The sequence below is a fragment of the Phyllobates terribilis genome, unplaced genomic scaffold (assembly GCF_046119375.1).
Source record: "Phyllobates terribilis strain yellow unplaced genomic scaffold, ASM4611937v1 Scaffold_10__3_contigs__length_209671492, whole genome shotgun sequence".
Classification (NCBI taxonomy): Eukaryota; Metazoa; Chordata; class Amphibia; order Anura; family Dendrobatidae; genus Phyllobates; species Phyllobates terribilis.
The window spans coordinates 201051919-201063208 of record NW_027362770.1 but is presented as its reverse complement, the minus strand read 5'-3'; the positions used below and the strand labels follow the sequence as shown (position 1 = coordinate 201063208).

General features: G+C 54.6%; 1 protein-coding gene across 9 annotated transcripts in view; it reads right to left on the bottom strand.

Annotated features, from left to right (window-relative positions):
- Positions 1-1043: 1043 nt before the first annotated feature.
- The window catches only part of C2CD5 (C2 calcium dependent domain containing 5), a 75327-nt gene continuing 65080 nt past the window's right edge, over positions 1044-11290 (bottom strand). For 2 of the 9 annotated variants that reach the window (XM_073650533.1, XM_073650540.1), the window contains 3 exons: positions 2686-2876; positions 2189-2335; positions 1044-2054 (listed from right to left, as the gene is read on the bottom strand). In XM_073650533.1, coding sequence (XP_073506634.1) covers positions 1935-2054; positions 2189-2335; positions 2686-2876 — 458 coding nt within the window. In that variant the 3' untranslated portion in view covers positions 1044-1934. The remainder of the gene's footprint in view (positions 2055-2188; positions 2336-2685; positions 2877-11290) is intronic. The other 7 variants (XM_073650534.1, XM_073650539.1, XM_073650536.1 and 4 more) reach the window with 5 other exon arrangements.

The window sequence follows — 11290 nt, the reverse complement described above, 5'->3', positions numbered from 1 at the left end:
GTCTTCCCACCATCTTGGCACGGGGTCTCCGCAGCCCCTTATTGCCCCAATGATCAGGACGGACGGCCGCCATGAGCATCCGCAAGTTATAAAGCGGCAGCTGGAAGATTTATATCAATAAGCCGGTCCGATGTAACAGAGGTCGCTGCTCGAGGGGGGCGCTGCAGACAGTCAGATGGTCTCGGATCGGTCAGTGAGTGTGTGACCACACGTCCTCGTCAGTCAGAAGCATGCTGGGACCAGTGGTCCTTCACATCGGCTATAAGTAATACTGAGGCACGATCTGTCACTTCCGATCAAGCTGAAGCGTGCAGATCTCAGGGGGCCCTCCATGCAAATAAGGGCCACAGGCATAATGTGCACCGTGAGGGTGGGAGGAAAACTGACGGACGAGGGTGGGAGGAAAACTGACGGACGAGGGCGGGAGGAAAACTGACGGACGAGGGCGGGAGGAAAACTGACGGACGAGGGCGGGAGGAAAACTGACGGACGAGGGCGGGAGGAAAACTGACGGACGAGGGCGGGAGGAAAACTGACGGACGAGGGCGGCAGGAAAACTGACGGACGAGGGCGGCAGGAAAACTGACGGACGAGGGCGGCAGGAAAACTGACGGACGAGGGCGGCAGGAAAACTGACGGACGAGGGCGGCAGGAAAACTGACGGACGAGGGCGGCAGGAAAACTGACGGACGAGGGCGGCAGGAAAACTGACGGACGAGGGCGGCAGGAAAACTGACGGACGAGGGCGGCAGGAAAACTGACGGACGAGGGCGGCAGGAAAACTGACGGACGAGGGCGGCAGGAAAACTGACGGACGAGGGCGGCAGGAAAACTGACGGACGAGGGCGGCAGGAAAACTGACGGACGAGGGCGGCAGGAAAACTGACGGACGAGGGCGGCAGGAAAACTGACGGACGAGGGCGGCAGGAAAACTGACGGACGAGGGCGGCAGGAAAACTGACGGACGAGGGCGGCAGGAAAACTGACGGACGAGGGCGGCAGGAAAACTGACGGACGAGGGCGGCAGGAAAACTGACGGACGAGGGCGGCAGGAAAACTGACGGACGAGGGCGGCAGGAAAACTGACGGACGAGGGCGGCAGGAAAACTGACGGACGAGGGCGGCAGGAAAACTGACGGACGAGGGCGGCTGCTGATGGACGAGGGCGGCTGCTGACGGACGAGGGCGGCTGCTGACGGACGAGGGCGGCTGCTGACGGACGAGGGCGGCTGCTGACGGACGAGGGCGGCTGCTGACGGACGAGGGCGGCTGCTGACGGACGAGGGCGGCTGCTGACGGACGAGGGCGGCTGCTGACGGACGAGGGCGGCTGCTGACGGACGAGGGCGGCTGCTGACGGACGAGGGCGGCTGCTGACGGACGAGGGCGGCTGCTGACGGACGAGGGCGGCTGCTGACGGACGAGGGCGGCTGCTGACGGACGAGGGCGGCTGCTGACGGACCTCAGTGGATGAGGACAGACACAAATAGAAGGTGATGTGAAGACTGACCCCTGCGGACGATAACGGATCTCACTAGATGATCTCAGATCCTCATGGATGATGACAGATCCCAATGACGGATATCGGATCCTCGTGGATGATGACGGATCTCAGTGGATGATGACGGATCCTCGTGGATGATGATGGATCTCAGTGGCTGATCTCGGATCCTCGTGGATGACGGATCTCAGTGGCCGATCTCGGATCCTCGTCGATGATGACGGATCTCAGTGGCTGATCGCGGATCCTTGTGGATGATGACTGATCTCGAATCCTTGTGGATGATGACGGATCTCAGTGGCTGACGGATCTAGGGTACTTCTATGTGCTGTGGAATTATCCGGATATGAACCTGTTCCAGACAATGACAGAACAGCGCGGTTTCCTGGATTCGCACCATCCACGTCACCGCGAGCTGAGCGCAGACCCGGCCCTCACGTGGCTTCTCCTGCCGCCTGATTTGTGTGCTGCTGCAATATGGACGACGTCACGTCTGTCTCTGATTCTCGGGTGAAGATGACGGCGTCTCCGCTGACATTGATGAGACATTGAGCCTGAGAGAGAAGAAAAAAATCAACACAAAAGATCAACCCCGCATTAAAGGTCACGTTCAGAATTAAGCATAACAAACAGAAGAATACGGAGCGCAGCTCTGGAGCACGGCATAGATTCTACCCATGGCACTCACCTGGTTTTTATTTGTGTTCTCCATGAAGACGCATTGCTTCATAATGTATGACACGACAGCGTTGCCCCCCAGAGCGGCGACGTGGGCGCGGACCATGGCAAACACTTCACATATGAAGGCGTGGAGGAAGCCACTCACACCTCCTTCCTAACAAAACACAATGAGGAGCTGGTGACGCCCCATCCAAAAAGACGGTCTCCAATCAGCAAGAAAACTACAATCTGTCACATTTTTCAAAACCTCCGCTTGCGGACAGAGAATAAAAGCCGCCATTGTTAACATCCAGACCAGAGAAGAGTCCTGCTCACACAGCTGAGGGCTTGCTACAATGTATCAGTGAAGTGTAATTTCTCCTACTGCAGCAATACACTGTAACAAAGCAATCTGATGTCAGCCATTTATTGTGAACAAGCCGCGCTCTCTGCTTGCTGTCAGTGAGTTGCACGGCGCGGACCTCTGGGGCGCGGACCCCGACGGCGCGGACCCCGGCGGCTCACCTCACGTAACGAGGTCGTTTCTCGGATGAAGAACATGTTGATAATGCCGAGATATTTGGTTATTTTGGCCCCTGGTATAAAGGAGAGCGGTGTCATCTTCACTACGGTGACGGTTGGAAAACCAAGAGCGCCAACGGGGCGGTTCCTCAAGTGACCCTCGCCCAATGGACTCGCCTTATCCATGGAAGTCACTGGAAGAGAAGAGAATTGTGAGAAAGGAGCGACGGAGCGAAGGAGAAGGCGGCGGGAGGTCTGATTGTCAGCGACGGCAGACAGACGCCACAGGGTGAAGCTCAGGCAGAAGTGACAAGAGACATCGATGGCGGAGTCATGCAGATCATGCCAGCGCAGGAGGAATGATGGCGGCGCCAACACAAGAGGCATTCCTGCAAAAGAATCACGGATGGAAGGAACGAAAAGCTGAAAAGAAAGAAACGATGGAGGAAGCGAGGAGCCAATAATAATCATCGTGAAGAAGGAGAAATCACTGGAGGCCGAAGAGTGAAAGCCGAAAGGTAGAGTGTGCTGCTCATATTCTCCAACGTGGGGGGTGGACCCGCTACCGACTCCGGGACCGCCAACACGCTGACTGCAACCCGCTACCGACCCTGGGACCGCCAACACGCAGACTGCAACCCGCTACCGACCCTGGGACCGCCAACACGCAGACTGCAACCCGCTACCGAACCCGGGACCGCCAACACGCAGACTGCAACCCGCTACCGACCCCGGGACCGCCAACACGCAGACTGCAACCCGCTACCGACCCCGGGACCGCCAACACGCAGACTGCAACCCACTACCGACCCTGGGACCGCCAACACGCCGACTGCAAACCGCTACCGACCCCGGGACCGCCAACACGCTGACTGCAACCCGCTACCGACCCTGGGACCGCCAACACGCCGACTGCAAACCGCTACCGACCCTGGGACCGCCAACACGCAGACTGCAACCAGCTACCGAACCCGGGACCGCCAACACGCAGACTGCAACCGGCTACCGACCCTGGGACCGCCAACACGGAGACTACAACCCACTACAGAACCTGGGACCGCCAACACGCAGACTGCAACTCGCTACCGACCCCGGGACCGCCAACACGCTGACTGCAACCCGCTACTGAACCCGGGACCGCCAACACGCTGACTGCAACCCGCTACCGAACCTGGGACCGCCAACACGCAGACTGCAACCAGCTACCGAACCTGGGACCGCCAACACCCTGACTGCAACCGGCTACCGAACCTGGGACCGCCAACACGCTGACAGCAACCCGCTACCGACCCCGGGACCGCCAACACGCTGACTGCAACCCGCTACTGAACCCGGGACCGCCAACACGCTGACTGCAACCTGCTACCGACCCCGGGACCACCAACACGCTGACTGCAACCCGCTACCGACCCCGGGACCACCAACACGCTGACTGCAACCCGCTACCGACCCCGGGACCGCCAACACGCTGACTGCAACCCGCTACCGACCCTGGGACCGCCAACACGCAGACTGCAACCCGCTACCGAACCCGGGACCGCCAATACGCAGACTGCAACCGCTACCGACCCCGGGACCGCCAACACGCTGACTACAAACCGCTACCGACCCTGGGACAGCCAACACGCTGGCTGCAACCCGCGACCGCCAACACGCAGACTGCAACCCGCTACCGAACCTGGGATCGCCAACACGCTGACTGCAACCCGCGTCCGCCAACACGCTGACAGCAACCCGCTACCGACCCCGGGACCGCCAAAACGCTGACTGCAACCCGCTACCGAACCCGGGACCACCAACACGCAGACTGCAACCCGCTACCGACCACGGGACCGCCAAAACGCTGACTGCAACCCACTACCGACCCCGGGCCCGCCAACACGCAGACTGCAACCCGCTACCGACCCCGGGCCCGCCAACACGCAGACTGCAACCCGCTACCAACCCCGGGCCCGCCAACAAGCAGACCGCAAACAGTTACCGACCCTGGGACCACCAACACGCTGACTGCAACCCACTACCGCCACCATGCGGACCGCTACCGACCCCGGGACCGCCAACATGCAGACTGCAACCCACTACCGCCACCATGCTGACCGCTACCGACCCCGGGACCGCCAACACACTGACTGCAAACAATTAAAGACCCTGGGACCGCCAACACGCACACTGCAACCCGCTACCGACCCCGGGACCGCCACCATGCTGATCGCAAAAAGTTACTGACCCTGGGACCGCCAACACGCTGACTGCAACCCGCTACCGACCCCGGAACTGCCAACACGCAGACTGCAACACGAAACCGAACCCGCGAAAGCCAACACGCTAACTGCAACCCGCTACCGACCCCGGGACCGCCAACACGCAGACTGCAACACGAAACCGAACCCGCGAAAGCCAACACGCTAACTGCAACCCGCTACCGACCCCGGGACCGCCAACACGCAGACTGCAACCCGCTACCGACCCCGGGACCGCCAACACGCAGACTGCAACCCGCTACAGACCCCGGGACCGCCAACACGCAAACTGCAATCCGCTACCGACCCCGGGACCACCAGCGCGCTGACCGCAACCTACTACCGACACTGGGACCGCCAACACGCAGACTACAATCCGCTACCGACCCCGGGACCACCAGAGCGCTGACCGCAACCTACTACCGACACTGGGACCGCCAACACGCAGACTACAATCCGCTACCGACCCCGGGACCATCAACGCGCTGACCGCAACCTACTACCGACACTGGGACCGCCAACACGCAGACTACAATCCGCTACCGACCCCGGGACCACCAACGCGCTGACCGCAACCTACTACCGACACTGGGACCGCCAACACGCAGACTACAATCCGCTGCCGACCCCGGGACCACCAACGCGCTGACCGCAACCTACTACCGACACTGGGACCACTACCACGCTGACCGCAAACAAAACAGGAACTCAAACAACGCTGACCACAACCTGCTACCCCAGAATTCAGGAAGGCTGACACCCGTACACCCAACTCGAGGCACCCCATTCATCATACTCCAGAGCTGCACTCACTATTCCGCTGGTGCAGTCACTGTGTACATACATTACTGATCCTGAGTTACCTCCTGTATTATACTCCAGAGCTGCACTCACTATTCTGCTGGTGCAGTCAATGTGTACATACATTACATTACTGATCCTGAGTTACCTCCTGTATTATACTCCAGAGCTGCACTCACTATTCTGCTGGTGCAGTCACTGTGTACATACATTACATTACTGATCCTGAGTTACACCCTGTATTATACTCCAGAGCTGCACTCACTATTCTGCTGGTGCAATCACTGTGTACATACATTACTGATCCTGAGTTACATCCTGTATTATACTCCAGAGCTGCACTCACTACTCTGCTGGTGCAGTCACTGTGTACAAACATTACATTACTGATCATGAGCTACCTCCTGTATTTTACTCCAGAGCTGCACTCACTATTCTGCTGGAGCAGTCACTGTGTACATACATTACATTACTGATCCTGAGTTACATCCTGTATTATACTCCAGAGCTGCGCTCACTATTCTGCTGGAGCAGTCACTGTGTACATACATTACATTACTGATCCTGAATTACATACTGTATTATACCCCAGAGCTGCACTCACTATTCTGCTGGTGCTGTCACTGTGTACATACATTACATTACTGATCCAGAGTTACATCCTGTATTATACTCCAGAGCTGCACTCACTATTCTGCTGGTGGAGTCACTGTGTACATACATTACATTACTGATTCTGGGTTACATCCTGTATTATACTCCAGAGCTGCACTCACTATTCTGCTGGTGCAGTCACTGTGTACCTACATTACATTACTGATCCTGAGTTACATCCTGTATTATACTCCAGAGCTGCATTCACTATTCTGCTGGTGCAGTCACTGTGTACATACATTACATTACTGATCCTGAGTTACATCCTGCATTATACCCCAGAGCTGCACTCACTATTCTGCTGGAGCAGTCACTGTGTACATACATTACTGATCCTGAGTTACCTCCTATATTATCCTCCAGAGCTGCACTCACTATTCTGCTGGTGCAGTCACTGTGTACATACATTACTGATCCTGAGTTACATCCTGTATTATACTCCAGTCCAGAGCTGCACTCACTATTCTGCTGGTGCAGTCACTGTGTACATACATTACTGATCCTGAGTTACCTCCTGTATTATACTCCAGAGCTGCACTCACTATTCTGCTGGTGCAGTCACTGTGTACATACATTACTGATCCTGAGTTACCTCCTGTATTATACTCCAGAACTGCACTCACTATTCTGCTGGTGCAGTCACTGTGTACATACATTACATTACTGATCCTGAGTTACATCCTGTATTATACTCCAGAGCTGCACTCACTATTCTGCTGGTGCAGTCACTGTGTACATACATTACATTACTGATCCTGAGTTACATCCTGTATTATACTCCAGAGCTGCACTCACTATTCTGCTGATGCAGTCACTGTGTACATACATTACATTACTGATCCTGAGTTACATCCTGTATTATACTCCAGAGCTGCACTCACTATTCTGCTGGTGGAGTCACTGTGTACATACATTACATTACTGATCCTGAGTTACATCCTGTATTATACTCCAGTCCAGAGCTGCACTCACTATTCTGCTGGTGCAGTCACTGTGTACATACATTACTGATCCTGAGTTACCTCCTGTATTATACTCCAGAGCTGCACTCACTATTCTGCTGATGCAGTCAGTGTGTACATACATTACATTACTGATCCTGAGTTACATCCTGTATTATACTCCAGAGCTGCACTCACTATTCTGCTGGTGCAGTCACTGTGTTAATACATTACATTACTGATCCTGAGTTACCTACTGTATTATACTCCAGAGCTGCACTCCCTATTCTGCTGGTGCAGTCACTGTGTACATACATTACATTACTGATCCTGAGTTACATCCTGTATTATACCCCAGAGCTGCACTCACTATTCTGCTGGTGCAGTCACTGTGTACATACATTACATTACTGATCCTGAGTTACATCCTGTATTATACCCCAGAGCTGCACTCACTATTCTGCTGGTGCAGTCACTGTGTACATACATTACATTACTGATCCTGAGTTACATCCTGTATTATACTCCAGAGCTGCACTCACTATTCTGCTGGTGCAGTCACTGTGTACATACATTACATTACTGATCCTGAGTTACCTCCTGTATTATACTCCAGAGCTGCACTCACTATTCTGCTGGTGCAGTCACTGTGTACATACATTACATTACTGATCCTGAGTCACATCCTGTATTATACTCCAGAGCTGCACTCACTATTCTGCTGGTGCAGTCACTGTGTACATACATTACATTACTGATCCTGAGTTACCTCCTGTATTATACTCCAGAGCTGCACTCACTATTCTGCTGGTGCAGTCACTGTGTACATACATTACATTACTGATCCTGAGTTACATCCTGTATTATACTCCAGAGCTGCACTCACTATTCTGCTGGTGCAGTCACTGTGTACATACATTACATTACTGATCCCGAGTTACCTCCTGTATTATACTCCAGAGCTGCACTCACTATTCTGCTGGTGCAGTCACTGTGTATATACATTACATTACTGATCCTGAGCTACATCCTGTATTATACTCCAGAGCTGCACTCACTATTCTGCTGGTGCAGTCACTGTGTACATACATTACATTACTGATCCTGAGTTAGATCCTGTATTATACTCCAGAGCTGCACTCACTATTCTGCTGGTGCAGTCACTGTGTACATACATTACATTCTGTTTAACTGTTTGAGCCCTGATAATACAGGTGAGTCGTTCCTTTATGAAAGCTCTGGGCAAACACTAAAGAAGCTGAAACAATTCTGCAACTTCAGAGCAGAAATCTAAGTGCAGCTGTAGAGTCACTAAAAGCGTTTCTCCTTACTGTGCGGCTCGTCATGAGGGGAGGGTGCAAGCCGCTGTGCTGCACTGTGGGAGAAGTAGTGCAATACTGCTCTCTGTAGAGACACTGGAGCAGCAGAGTGCAGCAGTGACATCTGTACATAGGTGGGGGTTGAACGCAGCTCTGGATGTGAGCAGAGTGTAAATACATATTATACCTCACCCGTCAGCTGGTGATTAGAGCCGCAGCTCCGGCAGCTCTATGGTGACCGCCATGTGCGGCTCCTCACCTCTGCAGCTGCAGTGCAGCAATCCCTACATGCAGCATTACACGCATTCTGCTCTGGCGGGAAGGATGTCTGAGTACCACCTCACCATGGTCACATGATATCCAGAGCCCCCCAGAGAGGATCTGATGATCTCCGTAAACCCACCGCACCTCATGTGATCTCTGCAGCTCTGAAGACCCCAAACATCACATGACCTCCGCAGCCCCGCACCCTCCGTAAATCACATGACCTCCGCAGCCCAGAACCCTCCATAAATCACATGATCTCTGCAGCCCAGCACCCTCCATAAATCACATGATGTCCGCAGCCCCGCACCCTCCATAAATCACATGATGTCCGCAGCCCCGCACCCTCCATAAATCACATGACCTCCGCAGCCCCGCACCCTCCATAAATCACATGACCTCCGCAGCCCCGCACCCTCCATAAATCACATGACCTCCGCAGCCCCGCACCCTCCATAAATCACATGATCTCTGCAGCCCAGCACCCTCCATAAATCACATGATCTCTGCAGCCCCGCACCCTCCATAAATCACATGATCTCTGCAGCCCAGCACCCTCCATAAATCACATGATCTCTGCAGCCCAGCACCCTCCATAAATCACATGATCTCTGCAGCCCAGCACCCTCCATAAATCACATGATCTCCACAGCCCCGAACCCTCCATAAATCACATGATCTCCGCAGCCCAGAACCCTCCATAAATCACATGATCTCCGCAGCCCCGAACCCTCCATAAATCACATGATCTCCGCAGCCCCGAACCCTCCATAAATCACATGATCTCCGCAGCCCCGAACCCTCCATAAATCACATGATCTCCGCAGCCCCGAACCCTCCATAAATCACATGATCTCCGCAGCCCCGCACCCACCATAAATCACATGATCTCCGCAGCCCCGCACCCACCATAAATCACATGATCTCCGCAGCCCCGCACCCACCATAAATCACATGATCTCTGCAGCCCAGCACCCTCCGTAAATCACATGATCTCTGCAGCCCCGCACCCTCCATAAATCACATGATCTCTGCAGCCCCGCACCCACCATAAATCACATGATCTCTGCAGCCCCGCACCCACCATAAATCACATGATCTCCGCAGCCCCGCACCCACCGTAAATCACATGATCTCTGCAGCCCAGCACCCTCCGTAAATCACATGACCTCTGCAGCCCCGCACCCTCTATAAATCACATGATCTCTGCAGCCCAGCACCCTCCATAAATCACATGATCTCTGCAGCCCAGCACCCTCCATAAACCACATGATCTCTGCAGCCCAGCACCCTCCATAAATCACATGATCTCTGCAGCCCAGCACCCTCTATAAATCACATGATCTCCGCAGCCCCGCACCCTCCATAAACCACATGATCTCCGCAGCCCAGCACCCTCCATAAATCACATGACCTCCGCAGCCCCGCACCCTCCATAAATCACATGATCTCCGCAGCCCAGCACCCTCTAAAAATCACATGATCTCCGCAGCCCAGCACCCTCCATAAATCACATGACCTCCGCAGCCCCGCACCCTCCATAAATCACATAATCTCCGCAGCCCAGCACCCTCTATAAATCACATGATCTCCGCAGCCCCGCACCCTCTAAAAATCACATGATCTCCGCAGCCCAGCACCCTCCATAAATCACATGACCTCCGCAGCCCCGCACCCTCCATAAATCACATGATCTCCGCAGCCCAGCACCCTCTAAAAATCACATGATCTCCGCAGCCCAGCACCCTCCATAAATCACATGATCTCCGCAGCCCAGCACCCTCCATAAATCACATGACCTCCGCAGCCCCGCACCCTCCATAAATCACATGATCTCTGCAGCCCAGCACCCTCTATAAATCACATGATCTCCGCAGCCCCGCACCCTCCATAAACCACATGATCTCTGCAGCCCAGCACCCTCTAAAAATCACATGATCTCCGCAGCCCCGAACCCTCCATAAATCACATGATCTCCGCAGCCCCGCACCCTCCATAAATCACATGATCTCCGCAGCCCCGCACCCTCCATAAATCACATGATCTCCGCAGCCCCGCACCCACCATAAATCACATGATCTCCGCAGCCCAGCACCCTCCGTAAATCACATGATCTCCGCAGCCCAGCACCCTCCGTAAATCACATGATCTCTGCAGCCCCGCACCCTCCATAAACCACATGATCTCTGCAGCCCAGCACCCTCTATAAATCACATGATCTCTGCAGCCCAGCACCCTCCATAAATCACATGACCTCCGCAGCCCAGCACCCTCTATAAATCACATGATCTCTGCAGCCCAGCACCCTCTATAAATCACATGATCTCTGCAGCCCAGCACCCTCCATAAATCACATGATCTCTGCAGCCCAGCACCCTCCATAAATCAC